The sequence below is a fragment of the Gekko japonicus genome, unplaced genomic scaffold, assembly GCF_001447785.1.
Source record: "Gekko japonicus isolate JY-2015 unplaced genomic scaffold, Gekko_japonicus_V1.1 scaffold639, whole genome shotgun sequence".
Classification (NCBI taxonomy): domain Eukaryota; kingdom Metazoa; phylum Chordata; class Lepidosauria; order Squamata; family Gekkonidae; genus Gekko; species Gekko japonicus.
Window position 1 is genome coordinate 290,635 of NW_015176471.1, and position 24,077 is coordinate 314,711.

Sequence of the window (24,077 nt, forward strand, 5' to 3'; positions counted from 1 at the left end):
TTACGAAGCAGAATTTTTGTTCACGGGACTCCACAGCTTAGAGGGAGCACTGGTCATAAGCTGTCCATAGCCAGTGCTTTCTTCACAGAAAACTCGTAGGCAGGTTTGAGGTTCGGTTCTTCCCTGACCTCTTCCCTTTCATCTCTGCATGCGCAAGGGTTATGGCACCGACTCACAAGCGGCATGGTGTGCGACTCCCCCACGTGCGTGCAGCCGGGCGCACAAGGTTGGCTGCAGCACAGGGTCAGCCCTGCGCTCCTGCCCATCTCTCTCCTCACAGGATGCGCTGGTACCTTGAGGCATGATCATATCTCGGGGGGGGGGGCGGCAGCGCGTATCTAACTGTGACACCACCAGGGCACTGTCTCAGCTGTGTCCTCTGGCGCCCTGACCAATGTTCCCTCTAAACTGTGGAGTCTTGTGAGCAAAAACTCTGTTTTGTGAGCTACTGGCATTAAAGTTGTGAGCAAGCAATTTGGCTACTGCATAAATCAGTTTGCTCTGGAGCCCTCCTTCCTGAGCAAAAACAAAAATGTGTGAGCCGGAGGCTACAAAACTGTGAGCCAGCTCACACTAACTCACCTTAGAGGGGACACTGGCCCTGACCCCAGAGGTTGGCCCACGGCGGTCTCAACCCTGAGCGAGAGGGCCCCACCTGAAGGAACTCTTCATTCCTTTCTGCCCCTCTCTGCCTGCCGGTCGGGTCGCTGGGGGCACTTGGGGTAGGGTCACGGCGCGGCGGGGAGGGAGAGGCGCAACATCTGGTTTGCCCATTTGGAGCCAGATGGGCCGAGGCTGGGAGGAGGTCAGCACCGCTTGGGCCGAGGTCAGGGAAGGGGCCCCGCTCCGAGGTCTCCTCTCTGCATGGGGACTGCAGCGTGCGAAACCGTTTCCAGGCCTCCTCTTGTTCTGACATGGCTGGGGAAGGGACTGGCTGGGCTTCATTCCTGTTGCTAATCCAGGAGGAAAATGGGGCGGGGGGGGGGGCAATAAGCCATGAGGATGGTGAAGGGGTCAGACCTTGAAATCTCAGGGTCTGTCTGGAGTTCGAACGGTCATTGACATGGGGTTAGCATTGAGCCTGTTTACCAAAAGTAAGTGGCTAGCCATAGAATCCTAGAGTTGGAAGGGGTCACAGAGGCCATCTACTCCAACCCCCTGCCAATGCTCCCTCTAAGCTGTGGGGTCTTGTGAGCAAAAATTCTACTTTGGGAGCGACCGGCATTAAAGTTGTGAGCCAGCAGTTTGACTACTGTGTAAATCAGTTTGCTCTGGAGGCCCATCCTTCCTGAGCTAAGGAAAAAATGTCTGAGCCGGAGGCTAAAAAACCTTGAGCTAGCTCACACTAACTCAGCTTAGAGGGAACACTGCCCCCTGCTCCCTGCAGGATCAGCCTAAAGCGGCCGCTGCTTGAAGACTGCCAGTGAGAGGGAGCTCACCGCCTCCCCAGGCAGCCCATTCCACTGCTGGATGACTCTTAGTGTAACCCTCCCCCCCCCGTCCCAATATCCAGCTGGTATCTTTCTGCCTGTAATTTAAACCCATCATTGTGAGGCATATCCTCGGCTGCCAGTTGGAACAGAGGTTGCAAAGCCAGACAAGAGTACCGGTGGCGCATTTGGGTGTTGAACTGAGAAGGGTGGATGGAAGAGGAACATCTTTGCCGCTGTCTGTGACTAGCAGAAGTGAAAGAAATCATATCACGCACACACCCCTCCGAAATGAGGCTAAGTTGCATAATTTTACAACTCCTGATGTTCTTGGTGAATTGTTTTGCTTTGGTTATACCCTGTAGGTGGACTGGCTGTACTTTTTCAGACTGCAGGTTAAGGTGTTCATTACCATTTCCCCATTTTTCAAACCCCTGCATGCAGAAATCTAGCAATTAAGGGAGAAGGCTAGCCTGGAACCCAAGAAGATTCCTGAGGTGCTAGTTTTGTAAGTGCAGGGATATTGACGATGATGGTGGTGGTGGTTGCATTCAGAGGACCCATAAATGCCACCTGAAGTGGCAGAGGTTTACCAGCTTGGGGAGAATGTGGCCTTCCCTTTTCTGAATCCCAGTCCCCACAACTGTGTAGCTCTGTTATAGAAGAAGAAGAAGAAAAAGAGATTGGATTTATACCCCGCCCTTCACTCAGAGTCTCAGAGCGACTTACAATCGCCTTTCCCTTCCTCTCCCCACAATAGACACCCTGTGAGGCGGGTGGGGCTGAGAGAGCTCTGAGAGAACTGCCCTGGAGAGAACAGCTCTGAGAAAACTATGGCTTGCCCAAGGTCATCCAGCAGCTGCGAGTGGAGGAGTGGGGAATCAAACCTGGTTCTCCCAGTTCGCGCACTTAACCACTACACCAAACTGGCTATAAGTCCTAGAATCTTTGCGTTTATGTTCTCCATGAGGTCTTGTAACTTTTGGCATTACCGCATTGCAATGACTCCGCTTTTTATTGCCCCCCCCTTCCATGTTGCCTCTTATTTTGGGGTGGGTGTGAGCGCTGTGGCACCGGAAATAATGCATTCCCTTTGCTTCCCTAGCCACCTTCGGATAAGCCACCCGAGAGCTGGCCAGGCAGCTACGGAGAGACCATTGCAAACGAAGCAACCATTGCTTTGAACGGAGCCTTGAAGATGGCATCCAACGGGGGGCAGAACCTCTTGTTGCACGCGTTGGTGTATGAGGCTGTTACGGTGCGTACTCCAGGCGCGGGTTGTGTCCTCTATAGACCAGGAAGGGAAAGAGCCGATGTTCACTATAAAGGGCGTGCCTAACACTGGGGACTGCCAAGTTGTGTTCTTGCTCTGGTGTCTGTCCTGTATAATGTTCCCTCTAAGCTGTGGAGTCTTGTGAGCGAAAATTCTACTTTGTGAGCCACCGGCATTAAAGTTGTGAGTGAGTGATTTGGCTACTGCGTAAATTACTTCGCTCTGGAGCCATCCTTCCTGAGCTAAGACAAATGTGTGTGAGCCAGAGGCTAACGAACTGTGAGCTAGCTCACACTAACTCAGCTTAGAGGGAACACTGGCTCTTTTCCCAAGAACAGCCGTGTTCTCTCACTGCATTACATGGTGCAAATCTTGTCTCCTGTGCCATAATCCAGGATCCGTCAGTTTCTGCAAAGGGAGGGCGTATTTATTTTTTAAATTTTATTTATTTATTATTTTAATTTATAGCCCGCCCTCCCTGCAGGCGGGCTCAGGGTGGCTCACAAATGGGGCACATGCCAATACATAAAACAGGTTAAAACAGCATAAAAACAGTCATTATAATATTACAAAGCTATAAAGTGCTCTAGATGTTTCAGATCAGCCTTCAGTAAAAAGATGGCATCATGAAAATGGTACTCCCAAATCAGTGCTGTCCACGCGACGCTGTCCTTCACTTCTCCCAGGGCCAGTTGATGATGATGGTAAAGGTAATGATGGTGAGGTAGTGGCGGCTCCTACTCAAAAGCCTGGCGGAAGAGCTCCGTCTTGCAGGCCCTGCGGAACTGCGCAAGGTCCCGGATCTCCTCTGGGAGCTCATTCCACCAGGTAGGAGCAACCACCAAAAAGGCCCTGGCCCTGGTTGCCACAAGCCTGGCTTCCTTGGGACCTGGGGTCACCAGGAGATGTTGCATCCCCGACCGTAGTGCCCGTAGGGGAACATATGGGGAAAGGCGGTCCCTTAGGTATGTTGGACCCCAGCCATATAGGACTTTAAAGGTAAGAACCAGCACTTTGAAGCGAATCCGGTATGCTATTGGCAGCCAGTGCAGTGCTTTCAGCACAGGCCGGATGTGGTCTCGACCAGGGAGGCCCATCAACAGCCTGGCTGCAGCATTCTGCACTAGCTGCAGCTTCCGGATTTGCGACAGAGGCAGCCCCATGTAGAGGGCGTTGCAGTAGTCTAGCCTTCAGGTGACCGTCGCATGGATCACTGTGGCCAGGTCATCGCGGTCGAGGTAGGGAACCAACTGCCGAGACAGCCGAAGATGGTAAAAGGCTGACTTAGCCGTGGCTGCCACCTGGGCCTCCATAGTTAGCGTATTCTTTCTTCATGCACTAAAGTAACGCTTTCTCCCAAAATCTCAGGGAGGTTGGCATATACTCCTTTGCCCCCCTGCCTTACCTTCACAACAGGTCCGTGGGGCTGAGCTTTACTCCTGGTTATCTAGAACAAAGTTTGAGTCCAGACTAGGCACCTTTAAGACGAAGAAAGTTTAATTCTGGATATAAACTTTTGTGGGCATGCACATGTAGGAGCTGCGGTGGCTCAAGTGGTTAAGGCGCTGAACTGCAGGCTGCGGAAGGTCGGTAGTTCAGCAGTTCGAGACTCGAGTGCCGCATGACGGAGTGAGCTCCCATCTCTGGCCTCAGCTCCTGCCAACCGAGCAGTTCGAAAGCAAGAAATTGCAAGTAGATAAATAGGTACCACTTCGGTGGGAAGGTAACAGCGTTCCGTGCGCCTCAGCGTCTAGTCATGCCGGCCACATGACCACGGAAACGTCTTCGGACAGCGCTGGCTCTTCGGCTTTGGAACGGAGATGAGCACCGCAACCCTAGAGTCGGATTCGAATGGCTTCCGAGCAAGGGAACCTTTACCTTTACCTTTTGTACATTTTTGAGGCATCCACTGGACACAAACTTTGCCCTGTTCCTTCAGACCAGCATGGCTGCCCAACTTGATTCTTCTGTGTATTAATGTATGTGTTTATTCCTACTTTTCTCATTGGCTTACAGCATTGTTTTCCTCTTCTTCGATTTTCATCTTCACAATCAAGGCTGCTTATGTATAACAGCTTGTATTTTAATGGCTTTTTAAAAAAAATCCCGTGTTTTAAAATTGTAAGCTGCCCCGAGCGGAACTCTAAAGAGGCAACGTAGAAATATTCTAAATCAATAAATCACAGCAACCCTGCGAGGTCAGTTCGGCTGAGAGACTGAGATCACCTGAGGCTTAGTGGGGATTGAAACACCTAATCTTTGTACCCCACTGGTGTGAGAAAGAACAATTGGTCAGCACCAACACTCCCTCTAAGCTGTGGTGCCTTATGAGCAAAAATTCTACTTTGTGAGCTACTGGCATTAAAGTTGTGAGCGAGCGATTTGGCTCCTGCATCAATTAGTTTGCTCTGGAGCCATCCCTTCCTGAGCAAAGACAAAAATGTGTGAACTGGAAGCTGAAAAACTGTGAGCTATCTCACACTAACTCAGCTTAGAGGGAACACTGGCTGCAATGCTCCCGCTAAGCTGTGGAGCCTTGTGAGTAAAAATTCCACTTTGTGAGCTACTTGGCATTAAAGTTGTGAGCGAGCAATTTGGCCGCTGCAGAAATTAGTTTGCTCTGGAGCCCTCCGTCCCGAGCGAAGGCAAAAACGTGTGAGCCGGAGGCTGAAAAACTGTGAGCTAGCTCGCACTAACTCATCTTAGAGGGAACACTGGTCAGCGCACTCTGCATGTTCATGTGTACAGCTGTTAATCCCCGCCCTCTGTGTCACAGCTCTGGTGTGCCCACAATGCTCCCTCTAAGCTGTGGAGTCCTGTGAGCAAAAATTCTACTTTGTGAGCTACCGGCATTAAAGTTGTGAGCGAGCGATTTGGCCGCTGCGTAAATTAGTTTGTTCCGGAGCCCTCCTTCCTGAGCTAAGGCAAAAATGTGTGAGCCGGAGGCTAAAAAACTGTGAGCCAGCTCACACTGACTCAGCTTAGAGGGAAGACTGCCCACGGTCACTCTTTGTTTCCAAAAGGAAGTTTTCCCCGTGCAAGATGGACGCCTTCTCTGTGTGGGGGAGCTGAGGGGGTGGGTGGGAACCTTGACCTGGCAGCAGCGGAACAGAGAAAAGCAGACATGCCTCAAATGGAGGGTGGGGGAGGGGGCCTGACAGGCTGGCGGCATCACCTCCCCTCCCCTCCAGATCCCTGGGGCCACCTGAGGAATGCTGAGGGAGAGAGGGGGTGGGTGTTTCTGGACAGCTTCGCGAAGGCCTGGAGGGCGCACAATTACAGAGCCATAAAAAGAAGCACTTTACCGGAGGGGGGAGGAGGCAGGGGCTGGTGGGGTGCCGGATAACTCCTCCGCTCTGGGAGTCCTCTCGCCCCCTCCCGTCTGGTTCCCGAGAGGGAAAGGGCTTGAGACGCTAAACCCCCCCCCCCAAGGTTGGTGACTCGGCCTACCCCGGAGCGGCCTTGCCCATGAAGCCTGGGTTTCCACGTCCCTCCTTGTTGATTTAGCCGTGCACGCCTGGTATCAGCCCCAGTCCGTCATCTTATTTCTTGTGAGGTGCGGCCCTGGGGTGCCCTAGGTCCAAAGCACAGAAGAACGTATTTTTGACTCCCTGGGCAAAGCCGCCTGGTGGGTCTGGATGATGCCGAATAGAAGGGCTGAAGTTCAATCAGGGCCAACAGCAGTGTTCCCTCTAAGCAGTGGAGTCTTGTGAGCAAAAATTCTACTTCGTGAGCGACTGGGCATTAAAGTTGTGAGTGAGCGATTGGGCTGCTGCATAAATTAGTTTGCTCTGGAGCCCTCCTTCCCGAGCTAAGACAAAAATGCATGAGCTGGAGGCTAAAAAACCGTGAGCTAGCTCACACTAACTCAGCTTGGTGTAGTGGTTAAGTGCGCGGACTCTAATCTGGGAGAACCGGGTTGGATTCCCCACTCCTCCACTTGCACCTGCTGATGTGACCTTGGGTCAGTCACAAGCTCTGGCACCGCTGTCCTTGAAAAAGAGCAGTTTGTGTCAGAGCTCTCTCAGCCCCACCCACCTCCCAGGCAATGTTCCCTCTAAGCAGTGGAGTCTTGTGAGCAAAAATTCTACTTTGTGAGCTACTGGCATTAAAGCTGTGAGCAAGCGATTGGGCTACTGGATAAATCACTTTGCTCTGGAGCCATCCCTTCCTGAGCGAAGGCAAAAATGTGTGAGCCGGAGACTAAAAAACTGTGAGCTAGCTCACACTCACTCAGCTTAGAGGGAACACTGGCCAACAGCTGCGGTTTCTTTTTTAAAAGTTGGCAGTTTGTACTTATTTATCAAAAGGGTGATGTTCTACCTTTCCTCACCGTTCAAGGCAGCGGACAGTGACAGTTACAGACATTCTCGGTTAAAAATAATGATAAAGGAGCAACCTCCCCCCCAAAAAAATCTCTGCCTGCCCCTCACCCCTTAAAAGATACCTGCCATTCAACCCCCCCCCCCAAAAGTCCTGGCAAACAGGCAGGCCTTTCAACGCCTCCAAAAGATCTCCAAGGAGGGACCCCGTCCCACAGACCCAGAGCCCCAATGGAAAAGGCCGGCAGTGCAGATGAAGGCCGTGGCGTAATTTACGCCTTTTGTGAGAGCCAGTGTGAGCTCTCAGACACTCTTCCTAACTGTCAGAGTGGTTGAGCAGTGGAACAGTCTGTCTCTGGAGCTGGTGGAGGCTCCTTTGCTGGACGTTTTCAAGCGGAGGCTGGACGACCATCTTTCGGGTATGTTGTAGGGCTGTCTTTCGGCTTTGCTCCTGCAGAGTGCCGGGGGTTGGACTAGATGACCTGTAAGGTCCCTTCCAACTCTAACATTCTATGAGTCTATGATGGATAGAATGGCGGGCTAGGACCTTGGGTGACCTGGGTTCGCATGTGGAGCCAGAGTGGGGAATCAAGCCCGGTTCTCCAGTCCGCCACTCTTAACCGCTACTAGGGGTGTGCAAAAAAAATAAATAAATTCAGCCCATTCGGATTCTGCGGAATCTGGCAGAATCTATTTCGGCTGGCAGTAAGACACCCACATGTCAGTTTCGTCAGTACAGTGAGTCTTTGGGCCAGCCGAATGTCAATTTCAGCCCCATTATATCCTATGGGCCATTGAAGTCAATAGCGAAAACATAGGGTATATTCTGGGGGCTGGAGGGGAGGGGGCTTGAGGACAAGACTCCAAACCCGCAGGGTAGCTGCTGGGGCCTCTCCCCAAGATATTAACCAAGTTTCAAGAGCATTGGACCAGGGGGCCAATTCTACGGGCCCCCAAACAGGTTGTCCCATCCCCTCCATTGTTCTCTATGGCGGGAAAAAGTTACTTTTTTCCCACCATAGAGAACAATGGAGGAGATAGGGGCAACCTGTTTGGGGGCCCGTAAAATTGGACCCCCTGGTCCAATGTTCTTCAAACTTGGTTGGTATCTTGGGGAGAGGACCCAGCAGCTACCTTGCGAGTTTGGAGCCTCTCCCTCAAACCCCTTCCCCTCCAGCCCCCAGAATAAACCCTATGTTTTCACCATTGACTTCAATGGCCCATAGGATATAATGGGGCCGAATTGCCGGTGGAAGCGGCAAGCCGATTCAGATCAGAGAATCTGAATCGGCCTGCAGCAGCCCGAAAGGGGTCCGAATGGGCCATTTTCGGGGGGTGCATTCGGTTCGGACAAACTGAATGCACATCCCTAACCGCTACACCAAAGGAAGAGGAGGTTATAGTAAGCCGGAGTGCTTTGGTAACAGGACTGGCCTCCTGGTTTGTTTGTTTGTTTTACATAGACGACCCTGGAAATATTTCACTGAAGGTCACTCTCTTTTCTTTTGTCTCTTGAATAATACAGAACGAAGGGAAGAGGGAGCAAGTGCCCGGCACCCTCAACCAGATGGAAGCGGAGGTCATCGTCCATTCTGATTTCTTGGCCTCCAACAGAGGTTACGACTCACAGCTCCGCATGCTGGACATAGAAGGGCCCCTGGCTGAGAACCGGGGCCCAAAACACCTCCCAGCGCAGGGGGGCCCGTCTCAGAAGGCTTCTGTCAGCCACTCCGAGGAGAGCCCGGAAGAAGAGAGTGACCCCGAGGCCTCTGACGTGTTGTTAAGGCCTGAGAGGCAGACTCACAAGATGGCTGCCGGGTTTCCCGGGCCTGTGGAACGCCTTGACTCGGTGGGGAGCAGGGACTTCCTTCGGGGAGAGGGAGAGAGCGCAGGCCCTGCCCCCTGTGACGTTTTCCCCCAAAGCCAGTCACAGGTCTTGCTGTGTGGGGGCCTGTCTAGTCTAATCCGTTCTCCCACAGCATTTGAGAATGTAGCATGCACAGACCATCTCTGAAGAGAGCGTTTGACGAAATTGTTGGCCCCGGCAGAGCTAGAAATCGCGTAACATCTTCGGCGGTACTAAACAGCCTCATAATTGGGAGTTTGGGTGAAAAGGAGAGGAGGGGCCGTGGCTCAGCGGCACAGCATCTGCTCGGCATGTGGAAGGTCCCAGGTTCGATCCCCGGCACCTCCAGTTAAAAGGACCAGGCAGGAGGTGATGGGAAAGACCTCCGCCTGAGACCCTGGAGAGCCACTGCCAGTCTGAGTAGATATTGACTTTGATGGACCAGTGGTCGGATTCAGTAGAAGGTACCTTCATGTGTTCATGGGAAGGGGGCGTGGCTCAGCGGCAGAGCATCCGCTTGGCATGCGGAAGGTCCCAGGTTCAATCCCTGGCATCTGCTGTTAAAAGGACCAGGCAGCAGGTGATGTGAAAGACCTCCGCCTGAGACCCTGGAGAGCTGTAAGGAGGGGCCGTGGCTCAGTGGTAGAGCATCTGCTTGGCATGCAGAAGGTCCCAGGTTCAATCCCTGGCATCTGCTGTTAAAAGGACCAGGCAGCAGGTGATGTGAAAGACCTCCGCCTGAGACCCTGGAGAGCTGTAAGGAGGGGCCGTGGCTCAGTGGTAGAGCATCTGCTTGGCATGCAGAAGGTCCCAGGTTCAATCCCTGGCATCTGCTGTTAAAAGGACCAGGCAGCAGGTGATGTGAAAGACCTCCGCCTGAGACCCTGGAGAGCTGTAAGGAGGGGCCGTGGCTCAGTGGTAGAGCATCTGCTTGGCATGCAGAAGGTCCCAGGTTCAATCCCTGGCATCTGCTGTTAAAAGGACCAGGCAGCAGGTGATGTGAAAGACCTCCGCCTGAGACCCTGGAGAGCTGTAAGGAGGGGCCGTGGCTCAGTGGTAGAGCATCTGCTTGGCATGCAGAAGGTCCCAGGTTCAATCCCTGGCATCTGCTGTTAAAAGGACCAGGCAGCAGGTGATGTGAAAGACCTCCGCCTGAGACCCTGGAGAGCTGTAAGGAGGGGCCGTGGCTCAGTGGTAGAGCATCTGCTTGGCATGCAGAAGGTCCCAGGTTCAATCCCTGGCATCTGCTGTTAAAAGGACCAGGCAGCAGGTGATGTGAAAGACCTCCGCCTGAGACCCTGGAGAGCTGTAAGGAGGGGCCGTGGCTCAGTGGTAGAGCATCTGCTTGGCATGCAGAAGGTCCCAGGTTCAATCCCTGGCATCTGCTGTTAAAAGGACCAGGCAGCAGGTGATGTGAAAGACCTCCGCCTGAGACCCTGGAGAGCTGTAAGGAGGGGCCGTGGCTCAGTGGTAGAGCATCTGCTTGGCATGCAGAAGGTCCCAGGTTCAATCCCTGGCATCTGCTGTTAAAAGGACCAGGCAGCAGGTGATGTGAAAGACCTCCGCCTGAGACCTGGGAGAGCCGTTGCCAGTCTGAGTGGGGACAATACAGACCTTGATGGACCAAGGCTCTGATTCAGTAGGTTCCTGTGTGTGGGTGGAAAAGGGCCTTTCAGAGAGCATTGACAGGAGGTGAACCTTTCGCGTGCCGTTTGCATCGGGACTCTGAAGGCCGCTTCCCTCCAAACCTTGCTCTTCTCTCTCCTACGATATTCAGTCTGCAAAGCTGAGCAGATGTGATGCCAAGGGAGGAGCAGTGCGTGAGAAAGGGCTGGATCCAGCTTCAGGCGGTAGTGGCGGTTGCCAGCTCAGACTAGACAAGTCCCCAGATTCTTCGAACGTAGGAAAGAGCCGCCCAGGTGGGGAGAGTGGAGTGGAGGTGGTTCAACGGAACGGAGATTTGTGCCACAGGAGTATCCTGGCACCATCAGAGGAGAGTGGTGGGGCTCACGCTTCGTTGGCGCTGAGCCTGAATGGGTTGAGATCTCTGCGGTGGCCAGATCCTGCCCTCCTCCCCTGGCACCAAGATGGTCGCTGGACCACGGAAGCACCCCCAAATTGCTGGCTTCCGCCGCTGGTCAGAGTGGTCCGACTTGCAGCTGTAGAAGTGGGCAGAAAAAAGGAGTTTCCCGAATCCGGCTCGCTCGCTCTCTTTTTAAAAACAAAATGCAAAACTTCTTGATGGATTTCAGCACAATAATTCGAAGTATCAGCTGGCCAGATTAATTACTTCTGCAGTCCGCATCCCTCCCCCTGCCCCCCAAATTCTAACGGCATCCACTTCTGGAAGTGCTGGGGAAAATTGAGAATACAAATGTGCCTTTTTTTGCAAATACGTTTTGTTGGAGCAGTTGGTGGACGTGTTACCACCCCCCCCCCCCCCCACAAAACCACATTCGGCCTCGTATTATAAATGGAGGCTAGAAAGACAGTGTAAGTTTTTCAGAGTGTGTGTTTACTACTACACTTTTATCTCACTTTTGCCTCTGGTTAAATAGGTTTGATAGGTTTTTTCTGTTGTTTCAAAAATATTCAAAACCTGTTTGACCAGAGGTGCCGGCAGGACCCACGAAAGATGAGCATACATCACAGGAAGGGGGAAAGGCCCAGTTTCCGTGGCAAGCTGCTGTGTACTTGAATGAGGCAGTTGCCGAGAGCTGCAGCGTTTATGGCCGGTTTACACATTCAGGGGAATCCAAGGGAGAAAGCGCCTCCTGGACTCTACCACCATAAACTTGCAGGAGGAGTTAAAATTGGCCCGTTTGAACGCTCGCCTCTGCAGTTCTGAGGAGACGGTTTTTATGTCGCCGGACGTGCTGATTTTGTTTGTACGTTTCAAAAAAGAGAGTACACATTTGGAGTACGCGTACACGCACGTGCTCTGCCGCCTGAAGTGGTACAGCCCCCTCCTCGCAGAGCTTTACCACTTGATCTCGTGGAGCTTAAAACTGGACAGCGAGAGGGGCTCATTTGGGTGAGCGTCGGCCCGTCGTTGCTACCAGGCAGGTAACGGCGGCTTTTTATACACACTCAACGAGTGCTTCTAACAACTTCTACTGAAAATAGAGAACCTTTGCCGGCTAACTGGGTCACCTCACCAGCCTGGACTCTTGATATTAACAGAGGGCACCATCCCAGGGCGACCTTCTCTCCCGTCAGCTCCGTTGAAGGGAATGGGGCCCGTTTTCGGCTTCGTTTTCGGCTTTCTTTCGGAGGTGCTTGTGCATAGAAGGATTTCGGCCACAGGGTGCCCGTAGGTTCTTGTACCTAATATTTTAGGTATCGGTCGCTTTCTCTCCTTTTTTAAATGTACGGCAACGTATTTTTTATTTCCTCAGAGCATCTTTATTTTATTTAATTTTATAAAAAGGGGGGGGGACACCACAGTTGCATAGAGTATGTTGTAGCATAGCAATTTTACTACTATTTCTGTATTGGTTTGTTTGTTTTTTTAACAACACAACTACCTCATGCTTGTTTTAAAAACAAAATAAAAGCAGTAGATTTTGTTCTTTTCCGGTGGTTTGTGCTTTGTTTATTTGGGGGGGGGGGGGGGGGGGGCCCCCAAAAAGCACAATGTGGTGGTAGCCGCTTCTTTTGTTTGCTTAAAATGTGCATCTCCTGCGTTATCTCCTTAGAGGCAAGCAAGAAACGGCAACGGGATGGCTTTAAAAAGGATCAGATGCATGGATGGCCTGTTGCAAAAGACTGAGGGCCAGTTTGGTGTGGTGGTTAGGAGCGCGGACTCTAATCTGGGAGAACTGGGTTTGATTCCCCACTCCTCCACATGCAGCTGCTGGTGTGACCTTGGGTCAGTTACAAGTTCTTTCAGAGCTGTTCTCTCAAGAACAGTCCTCGAAAGAGCTCTTTCAGCCCCACCTGCCTCGCAGGGTGTCTGTTGTCGGGAGGGGAAGGGAAAGAAGATTGTAAACTGCTCTGAGACTCCTTCGGGTAGTGAAGGGCAGGGTATAAATCCAATCTCTTCTTCTTCCTCTTCCTCCTCCTCTTCTTCTACTTCTTCATCATCATCGTTGTTTTCATAATAATATTTAACATTTATTCAAAGCACTTCATGTACATTAGAACCACAGCCATTACAAGAAGCCCAGCAAAATGGTGGTGGAAAGCAGTGTTCCCTCTAAGCTGAGTTAGTGTGAGCTAGATCGCAGTCTATTAGCCTCCAGCTCACACATTTTTGTCTCAGCTCAGGATGGGACGGCTCCCGAGCAAACTGATTTATGCAGTAGCCAAATTGCTGGCTCACAACTTTAATGCCAGTCGCTCACAAAGTAGAATTTTTGCTCACAAGACTGCACAGCTTAGAGGAAACATTGGACTTGGAGTGCCCTCGAGTTGCAGCGGACTTAGTGGCAACCCACTAGGGGGTCAGTGTTATCATGCCCGTATTCCTGACTCTGGGAGAGAGAGAGAGAGGGCGTAGTGGCTGTCCAGTGACTCCTGCGCCTCAAGAAAGACGTTATAGCACTTGAAAAGGTGCAGAAAAGGGCAACTAAAATGATTCAGCAGATGGAACACCTCCCCTGCGAAGAAAGTTTAAAGAGATCAAGGCTCGTTAGCTTGGAGAAATGACATGATCGAGGTTTACAAAGTTATGCCTGGGATAGAGAAGGCAGAGAAAGTGGCACTTTTCTCCCTTTCTCACAATACAAGAACTCGTGGGCACTCCATGCAATTCATGAGCAGAGAAAAGGAAGTCCTTCTTCACCCAAAGAGTCATTAACACATGGAATTCACTACTGCAGGAAGTGGCACTTTTCTCCCTTTCTCACAATACAAGAACTTGTGGGCACTCCATGAAATTCATGAGCAGAGAAAAGGTAGTTTTTCTTTACCCAAAGAGTCATTAACACATGGAATTCACTACTGCAGGAAGTGGCGGCGGCTACAAGCATGGACGGCTTCAAGAGGAGATTGGAGAAACGTATGGAGCAGCGGTCCGCCAGCAGCTATTAGCCACAAGGTCTAGAGGGAACACTCTGTCTGGGGCAGTGATGCTCTGTCTTCTTGGTGCTTGGGGGGGGCAACAGCCGAAGAGCTTCTGGAGTTCTGGCCCCACTAGTGGACCTCCTGATGGCAACTGAGTTTTGGCCACTGTGTGGCACAGAGTATGTGACGCAGATAGGCCATTGGCCTGATCCAACAAGTCTTAAGTTTGGTTGTAGTGGTTAAGTGCGCGGACTCTAATCTGGGAGAACCGGGTTTGATTCCCCACTCCTCCACTTGCAGCTGCTGCATGACCTTGGGTCAGTCATAAGTTCTTTCAGAGCTGTTCTCTCAGGAGCGGTTCTCCCAGAACTCTCTCAGCCCCGCCTACCTCACAGGGTGTCTGTTGTGGGGAAGGGGAAGGAGTTTGTAAGCCGCTCTGAGACTCCGAGTGAAGGGCGGGGTATAAATCCAATCTCCTCCTCTTCTTCTTCTTCTGACTATGTGCTGGGTTCACAGCTTCTAGATGGGAAATCGCCAGTGAAGCCAGTTTGGTGTAGTGGTTAAATGCGCGGACTCTAATCTGGGAGAACCGGGTTTGATTCCCCACTCCTCCACTTGCAGCTGCTGGATGACTTTGGGCAAGCCGTAGTTCTGATAAGAGCTGTTCTTGAAAAAGAGCAGTTTCTGCCAGAGCTCTCTCAGCCCCGCCTACCTCACAGGGTGTCTGTTGTGGGGAGGGGAAGGGAAAGGAGTTTGTAAGCCGCTCTGAGACACCTTTCGGTAGTGAAGGGCGGGGGATAAATCCAATCTCCACCTAACCTACCTAGCAGGGTTGTTGTGAGGATAAAATAGAAGAGAATAAAATTATGTCAGCCCTTTTGCAAACACTGCAACTCACGAAAGCCCCTCTTGAGTGCTCTAGAGAAGAACAGCAAGAGTAACAGTGTGTTTAAAATAATGGTGGGTGATAATCCATGCCACCAAGGATGGTATCCACCATACAAATGGCAGACCGAAAGCCAGCAGGGGGCACAGGTTAGAGTCATCCTAGGATCTGGGAGACGTGAGTTCAAGTCCCCACTGTACCATGGAAGCTTCCCAGTGACTTTGGGCTGGTAGCCTAGCCTACCACACAGGGTTGTTGTGAGAATAAATCGGAGGAGTCTGGAAATGCCACCTTTCCCAAGCGCTTTGTTAGCATAGCTTCAGATCAGCCAGTATCATAATGCCCCTGTACAAATCAATGGTGCGTCCTCATTTGGAGTACTGTGTTCAGTTCTGGTCACCACACCTCAAAATGGGTATTATAGCATTGGAAGAAGTGCAGAAAAGGGCAACTCGAATGATCAAAGGGTTGGAACACTTTCCCTATAAAGAAAGGTTAAAGCGCTTGGGCACTCCATGAAATTTCTGAGCTGCCAGGTTAGAACAGATAAAAGGGAGTCCTTCTTCACCCAAAGAGTGATTAACACATGGAATTCACGGCCACAGGAGGTGGCCGCGGCTACAAGCATGGACGGCTTCAAGAGGGAATTGGGTAAACATCTGGAGCAGAGGTCCATCAGTGGCTCTTAGCCACAAGGTATAGATAGGTACTCTCGGTCTGGGGCAAGTGCTTGGGGGGCAACAGTGGGAGGGCTTCTAGTGTCCTGGCCCCACTGCTGGACCTCCTGAGGGCACCTGGTATTTCTGGCCACTGTGTGACTCAGAGTGTTGGCCCGATCCAACATTGGCTTCTCTTATGTTCTTATGGGAACTCTCAGTCTGGGGCAAGGGATGCTCTGTCTTCTTGGTGCTTGGGGGGGGGGACAGTGGGAGGGCTTCTAGTTTCCTGGCCCCCACTGCTGGACCTCCTGATGGTACCTGGTATTTCTGGCCACTGTGTGACTCAGAGTGTTGGACTGGATGGGCCACTGGCCTGATCCAGCACTGGCTTTTCTTATGTTGTTGTGTTCTTATTCCTATAGCAAAAGAGCTTCAACTTCAGGGAAGGGAGAGTAAAGCAGGAACTTGAGGGATTCAACCCATCTGATCACAGTCAGGTATCCTTGGCCTCCTCCCCCTCCCCAACCCACTGGATCACTGAACCTGCCAATCCCAGGACAATGGCCACCGAAGTAACCTGCGGTCCTTTACATACATGTTGATGAGTTTGGAACAAACTGCAACCATGCAGGAAAGAGATTTCCACCCTGGCGTGGCCATCAAAAGGAAAACATCAGCTGCGGGTGAAGCGACAGCTAGGAAAGAAGGCGAACCAGATGTTCGGCTTAATTACGAAAAGGGGGAGGATGTAAAATGCCAAGGGGGTGGGGGGGGTGCGTGGATCAGCCAGCAGGCTGCCCCGGTCCTGGAGATGGACAGGCCCATTCTAGGCAGACGTTTGAAGGAAGGGCTCCTAATCCCACATTCCCCCCCCCAATGCTTATGTGGGGGGGGGGCAGTGGCAGGATGGACAGGCAGGGTGGTGGAGTACTTGATATTTTCCCTCCTGCAGATTCTCCCTTGCAAATCTTCCCCCCACCCTGTTCATCTTAGTCATAAGCAAGGCTCCCTCTAAGCTGTGGAGTCTTGTGAGCAAAAAGTCCACTCTGTGAGCTCCTGGCATTAAAGTTGTGATTGAGCGATTTGGCTACCGCATAACTTAGTTTGCTCTGGAGCCCTCCTTCCTGAGCGAAGGCAAAGATGTGTGCGCCGGAGGCTAAGAAACTGTGAGCTAGCTCACACTAACAAAGCTTAGAGGGGACACTGGTCATAAGCAAGGCTCCCTCTAAGCTGTGGAGTCTTGTGAGCAAAAAGTCCACTCTGTGAGCTCCTGGCATTAAAGTTTTGAGCGAGCAATTTGGCTACTGCATAAATTAGTTTGCTCTGGGGCCATCCCTTCCTGAGCCGAGACAAAAATGTGTGAGCCGGAGGCTAAAAAACTGTGAGCTAGCTCACACTAACTCAGCTTAGAGGGAAGACTGGTCATAAGAACATAAGAAGAGTCCTGCTGGATCAGACCAGTGAAGGTCCATCTAGTCTGGCATCCTGTCTCACACAGTGCCCAAGCTCTTCCTCTGGAGGAGAGGAGGAGGAGATTCGATTTATACCCCACCCTTCACTACCCAAAGGATTCTCAGAGCATCTTACAATCTCCTTTCCCTTCCCCTCCCCACAACAGACACCCTGTGAGCATTGCTCCCTCTAAGCTGCGGAGTCTTGTGAGCAAATATTTCACTTCGTGAGCTCCTGGCATTAAAGTTGTGAGCGAGCGATTTGGGTGCTGCATACATTAGTTTGCTCTGGAGCCCTCCTTCCTGAGCTAAGAGACAAATGTGTGAGCTGGAGACGAAAAAACTGTGAGCTAGCTTAGAGGGAACACTGCCTGTGAGGTAGGTAGGGCTGAGAGAGCTCTGAGAGAACTGCTCTTGAGAGAACAGCTCTGAGAGAACTTGAGACTGACCCAAGATCACACCAACAGCTGCATGTGGAGGAGTGGGGAATCAAACCCGGTTCTCCCAGATTACAGTCCGCACTCCTAACCACTTCACCAAACTGGCTACGGAGGGCCAAAAACATGGCATAAAGCCAAGGCCTTCATAAGAACATAAGAAGAGCCCTGCTGGATCAGATCAGTGAAGGTACATCTAGTCCAGCATCCTGTCTCACACAGTGGCCAACCAGTTCCTCAGGAGGGCCAAAAACAGCAGAGAGGCTGAGGCCTTCCCCTGATGTTGCCTTCTGGCACTGGGATTCAGAGGTTGACTGTCCCTGAACATGGAGGTCCCCCTCAGCCACCATGGCTAGTAGCCACTGATAAACCTATCCTCCATGAATCTATCTAATCCCCCTTTCAAACTGTTTATTCCTGTGGCCATCATTACATCTTCTGGCAGCAAATTTCACATTCTAATCACTTTCTGTTTTAAAAAAGTATCTCCTTTAGTCTGTCCTGAACCTACTGCCCATCAGCTTTATTGGATACCCTCACATTCTAGTAATTTTGGAGAGGGGAAAAAAAGTTATCTTGGTCAACTCTCTCCATCACATGCATACTTTTATAAACTTCTATCACCCCCCCCCCCTCAAGTTGTCTCTTTTCTGGTCATTTTTTCCCCGTCCTCTGTTGAGGGCTCTGAAAATGTAGTTTCTTTATCATGTTTAGAAAACACAAAGCTTTAAAAAAATGTGATGGCGCTTTAATGTGTCCATTTTAGTTTGGTAGCCATCCAACGATCTGTAAAATTTCATCGTAAAGCATTCCAAAGTTCTAGAAACGTCAGAGGATAGGCTGTACATCGTTTAGCTGTTCTGAAAAGCTCACCAAAGTGGGATGGCAGCACAGCGCGATCACACAAGTGTTTTGCGTCTGTGCGCATGCGCACTTCCATGGAGCAGCACTGCTTTCAGTTTCGTGCTTGTGCGTATGCGCTTACAAAAAACATCCCGTTTGCGACAGGACGTGGATGACCGCCGGATGCCACGGCATACTAGCGCTCCCGCGATCAGACGCCCGCCTGTGCCGCGCGTTTTCGGGATACTAGTGCACTTTCCTTGGTACTTTTTAACTCCGCATCTTTGGCGGGACGCCACGGGTTGGCCATGGGTACGCTACGCTTCCCAGATGTTGCGGTGTGATCGTGCCCCGAAAATCCACCCGACATTAGTGCCTTTTGCGCAGCAAATTCTCCGTGTGACCGGGGCCTTGGTTGCTTTTTCTCAATCTTTTGGTTCCCTAACTCATTTCGGGTTGAGTCTTTTCCCCCTTTTTTCCTGTTACATGAAAGATGAGTAAGATTTACCTCAGCATGAGCCTCTTTCATTATGCGGCGCTCAGTTCATGCTCGGACTTAACGGAATAAATTTCTGTCAGTCTCTTCAGGCGCCACCAGACTTCTACAATATTTTGCCATGACATAATCCTGGCCCCAAAAATCAAAACACGAGCTGAGAAGGCTCCATTCCCCCCCCCCCATCACAGTCTCCCTCTTTCTCTTTTCATAATGATCCAAGAAAGCCCCATCATTCCCGCTGCAGCTGGAATTGTTATTACTACAGGCATCATCTGTTAGCGGCGGTTGCGGAATTCGGTAGCTCTGCTGTGAAATGAACCCCACCACACGCGGCTTTGGCTGGCAAGTGGTAAAATATGATTTCAGTGGTTTGTAACAGAATCTACTCCAGCGAGGAGTGGTTCAAATAAAGGGGAGGGGGGAGGGAAGGGGGAGGAGGGAGGAGAAGAGAGATCTGCTCAAAGCCTGCTGAGTCAGAGAAGCTCTGAGCTTCAACTGCTAGAGGGAAACTGTACCATATGTATCACAGAGCTGCATATATAAATTGATGGTACATCCTCATTTGGAGTACTGTGTACAGTTCTGGTCACCACACCTCAAAAAGGATATTAACGGCATTGGAAAAAGTGCAGAACAGGGCAACTAGGATGATAAAAGGTTTGGAACACTTTCCCGATGAAGAAAGGTTAAAGCGCTTGGGGCTCTTTAGCTTGGAGAAATGACGGCTGAGGGGTGACATGATCGAGGTAAGGTTTATAAGATTATGCATGGGATAGAGCAGGTGGAGAAAGAGGTACTTTTCTCCCTTTCTCACAATACAAGAACTCGTGGGCACTCCATGAAATTGCTGAGCCACGTTAGAACAGATAAAAGGAAGTCCTTCTTCACCCAAAGAGTGATTAATACTTGGAATTTACTGCCACAGGAGGTGGTGGCGGCTACAAGCATGGATGGCTTCAAGAGGGAATTGGATGAACATCTGGAGCGGAGGTCCATCAGTGGCTATCAGCCACAAGGTATAGATAGGGACTCTCGGTCTGGGGCAAGTGATGCTCTGTATTCTTGGTGCTTGGGGGGTGGGGGCAACAGTGGGAGGGCTTCTAGTGTCCTGGCCCCACTGATGGCACCTGGTCTTTTTGGCCACTGTGAGACAGAGTGTTGGACTGGATCGGCCATTGGCCTGATCCAACATTGGCTTCTCTTATGTTCTTATATATACTCAAAACCATCATGGGGTCAGAGTGTAAGAACATGAGAAGAGCCCTGCTGGATCAGACCAGCAGTCGTTCTAGGCCAGCCTCCTGTCTCACACAGTGGCCAACCAGTTCTTCTGGAGGGCCAACAACAGGGCACAGAGACCGAGGCCTTCCCCTGATAAGACCCTAAGAAGAGCCCTGCTGGATCAGAACATTGGGCCATCAAGTCCAGCATCCTGTTTGGTGTAGCAGGTAAGAGCACGGACTCTAATCTGGGAGAACCGGGTTTGATTCCCTGCGCCTTCACACGCAGCTGCTGGTGTGACCTTGGGTCAGTCACAAGTTCTTTCAGAGCTGTTCTCTTGAGGGCAGTTCTTGAGAAAGCTCTCTCAGTCCCGCCTACCTCACAAGGTGTCTCTTGTGAGGAGGGGAAGGGAGTGTAAACTGCTCTGAGACTCCTTTGGGTAGTGGGGTATAAATCCAATCTCCTCCTCCTCCTTCTTTCCTCTTTAGATGGCCAACAACATAGCATAGAGCCCAAGGCGTTCCCCCCAATAAGAATTTCAGAAGAGCCCTGCTGAATCAGACCAGTGGTCCATCGCGTCTAGCATCCCGTCTCATACAGTGGCCAGCCAGTTCCTCTGGAGGGCCAACAACAGGGCATAGAGACCGAAGCCTTCCCCTGATAAGAACATCAGAAGAGCCCTGCTGGATCAGACCAGTGGTCCTTCTAGTCCAGCATCCTGTCTCACACAGTGGCCAACCGGTTCCTCTGGAGGGCCAACGACAGGGCCTAGAGGCCAAGGCCTCAATAAGAACATAAGCGGAGCCCTGCTGGATCAAAGCAGTGGTCCATCTAGTCCAGCATCCTGTCTCACACAGCGGCCAACAGGTTCCTCTGGACAGTCAACAACAGGGCTTAGAAGCCGAGGGCTTCCCCTAATGTTGCCTCCTGCCACTGGGATTCAGTGGCTGACTGCCTCTGAACATGGAGGTTCTCTGCTCTATGATGGAATCCTAAAGCACCTTGTGTTTTTTTGGGGTGTGTGTGTGTAAATGAAGATGCTAGAGGGGCAGGCAGGAGACACATGACAGAGGCTTCTTGAAGTTATGAATGGGAAGGAGAGGGCCGCTAGGGGAAAGCTGCCCCCCCCCCCCAAGACTGGAACTCAGAGTCACCCAATTAAGGTGATTGACAGTAGACCGAGGTTGGACAAAAGAGCCAGCATGGGAATTCAATGCACCAATGAGTTTGACCGGAACCTGGATCGGTCCAAAAGGCAAAGGCAGAGGCCTTCTGTCTGCTTCCTTGGAAGTCAGTCCTACTGTGGGGCTTACTTCTGAGTAGACATGCAAAGACTCAGGCTGCACACGTGGCTTAATTGGGAAGCAGCTGGAGAGTCTGTCTCCTGTGTGTGTGCGTGTGTGTGTTTGTGTGTGTAAAAAGTGCTGTAGTGGAATCAACTTGCAACCAACTCCAGCAAGGGGCTTTCAGGGCAAGTGAGAAGCAGAGGTGGTGTGCCACTGCCTGCCTCTGCACAGCCTTCCCTGGTGGTCTCCCATTCACGTGCCAATCCTGCTTTGACTGGAGATCATCAGCCTACTCCAACTATACAAATTTATATAGGCGTGTAAGAACTGCCGTTACTTACGTCAATAGGTGCTGAGAACCCTGCTTAGCGTCTGACTTCTGGTGACCCCAGCAAGGGGCTTTTGGGGCAAGTGTGGAGCCTAGGTGGGTTGCCCTTGCCTTCCTCTGCAGAGCCTTCCTTGGTGGTCTCCCTTCCAAGTACCGACCCTGCTTAGCTTCTGACTTCTGGTGACTCCAGCAAGGGGCTTTCGGGGCAAGTGTGGAACAGAGATGTTTTGCCCTTGCCTTCCTCTGCAGAGCCCTCCTTGGTGGTCTCCCTTCCAAGTACTGACCCTGCTTAGCTCCCGACTTCTGGTGACTCCAGCAAGGGGCTTTCGGGGCAAGTGTGGAACAGAGATGTTTTGCCCTTGCCTTCCTCTGCAGAGCCTTCCTTGGTGGTCTCCCTTCCAAGTACTGACCCTGCTTAGCTTCTGACTTCTGGTGACCCCAGCAAAGGGCTTTCGGGGCAAGTGTGGAGCAGAGGTGGATTGCCCTTGCCTTCCTCTGCAGAGCCTTCCTTGGTGGTCTCCCTTCCAAGTACTGACCCTGCTTAGCTCCCGACTTCTGGTGACTCCAGCAAGGGGCTTTCGGGGCAAGTGAGGAGCAGAGGTGGTTGGCCATGGCCTTCCTCTGCAGAGCCCTCCTTGGTGGTCTCCCTTCCAAGTACCGACCCTGCTCAGCATCTGAGATCTGCTGAGATCTGTCTCTGCCACATCACCTTCCCTCCCATTCAGCCTCCAGACGGGGAGATGTTTGCACTGCTCTCTTTCCCCGAAGCTGACCAAAAGCCTAATTTGTGTCACGAAAAAGGTGCCCCCCGCAAGGGTCCGCCTGGATTCATCTGACTTTGTCCAAATGCATCACTCTTTTGTCGGGTTTCGGACCTGGCTCCTTTCAGAAGGTGGCGCTTGATCGCCCAGCCGACCCATTCCACTGCGCCCAATTGAGAGCGGATGCAGAAAAGCCTCTTGCTATTGATGGACGGAGGGTAGAAAACAGGGCCCCTGGGAAAAGAAAGACCCCTTCTGTTGTCTCCCCGCCCGCCCGGCCTACTTCTCCTCTGCCTGTGGGCAGCTCTCGCATTCAGGCCCCTCTTCCCAGAGCCTCCTATTGTTGGTGGGAGTGTCAGTGACCCCCCCCCCAACCCATCCCAGCTATTAGCATTGTACAAATGCCACTGGCAGAGCATGGGGGCGGGGGGGGGGGATGCAAAGAAAAGAGAAGGAAAAGATTTGCTGGAAGATTCCCCAAATGGAGACAGTGGGGTGGCGGGAAGGAATAACTCCCCCCCCCCCAGTACAAACCATCCCACCCAGGTCGAACAAAATTAAAAAGGGGGGCTTTTCTCACACGTGCCCAAAACAAACCTGGTCCAGACAGGCAGTGTCAATTAGGGTAATTATACACGGCAAGAAATGTATAAATTAATGTGTCGTATTTGTAACCGGGCTGCGGTGGCTCGAGTGGTTAAGATGCTGAACGGCGGACCGGAAGGTCGGTAGTTCGGCAGTTCGAGACCCGAGTGCCGCATGACGGAGTGAGCTCCCGTCTCTGGCCCCCGCTCCTGCCAACCTAGCGGTTTGAAAGCAAGAAATTGCAAGTAGATAAATAGGTACCACTTCGGTGGGAAGGTAACAGCGTTCCGTGCGCCTTGGCGTCTAGTCAAGCCGGCCACATGACCACGGAAACGTCTTCGGACAGCGCTGGCTCTTTGGCTTGGAAACGAAGATGAGCATCGCATCCCTAGAGTTAGATTCGACTGGCTTTCGAGCAAGGGAAACCTTTACCTTTACCATTTGTAACTATCATTCTATAAAGTGCATAATGTGCTATTGTTACACCCTTATCAGCAGGGGTCATTTTATAGAAAAAGAGGTGCAGGAGCTCGTTAGCATAAGTCATTAGCGTAACATATTTGCATATGCCATGCCCCCTGACATCACCGGAAGTGTGTCAGAAGGCAACACCCACCGCTCAGGCTCCACTGGACTGTTTTGGATTGCTAGCTATTGGGGGGGGGGACGTGCAGATCTGTCCTCCCAGAGGAGGGAGAGCTTGTACCTGAATAAAACTTGGTCTTAAAGGTGCCACTGGACTGTTTTGGACCGAGGGCCCGGGGGGGTGGGGGCTCTGCAACTTACCTGGCTGCTTCTTGCTCTGACTGAGGACTGCTGGGAGCAGGGGGCAGGGCTTGTTGCATGTGCCCGCCCCCTGGGCTCTTTACTGCCGGAGCGCCGCTCCTGTACACTCCTGCAGGAAATGACCCCTGTGTGTAACCCTTTCGCAGGTGCTGAATCAGGCATTTCCAATCCGCTTTCGCTTTTCTTAGCAAGTGGATGTTGCCTTTTGCACAGCAGAATCCAGTGGCAAAGCACACTGAAAGTGGGTTGAATGTGCATTATTCTCTGGAGCTCTCCCATCCAAACACTTGCCAGCAATGCTCCCTCTAAGCTGTGGAGTCTTCTGAGCAAAAATCCTACTTGGTGAGCAACTGGCATTAAAGTTGTGAGCAGGCAGGGGTCATTTCGTAGAAAAAGAGCTAGGGGAACTCATTAGCATAACTCATTAGCATATGCCACACCCCCTGACATCAGGGGC

General features: G+C 51.7%; 2 protein-coding genes across 2 annotated transcripts in view; both read left to right on the forward strand.

Annotated features, from left to right (window-relative positions):
• IGDCC4 (immunoglobulin superfamily, DCC subclass, member 4) overlaps positions 1 to 9,204 on the forward strand; it is an 82,013-nt gene extending 72,809 nt beyond the window's left edge. The window contains exons 19-20 of the mRNA XM_015427136.1: positions 2,536 to 2,688; positions 8,551 to 9,204. Of these exons, the coding sequence (XP_015282622.1) occupies positions 2,536 to 2,688; positions 8,551 to 9,039 (642 nt within the window). The 3' untranslated portion in view covers positions 9,040 to 9,204. The remainder of the gene's footprint in view (positions 1 to 2,535; positions 2,689 to 8,550) is intronic.
• A 2,528-nt stretch (positions 9,205 to 11,732) lies between these two features.
• Positions 11,733 to 24,077, forward strand: part of IGDCC3 (immunoglobulin superfamily, DCC subclass, member 3) — a 176,516-nt gene continuing 164,171 nt past the window's right edge. Inside the window, exon 1 of the mRNA XM_015427137.1 lies at positions 11,733 to 11,905. Coding sequence (XP_015282623.1) covers positions 11,733 to 11,905 — 173 coding nt within the window. The remainder of the gene's footprint in view (positions 11,906 to 24,077) is intronic.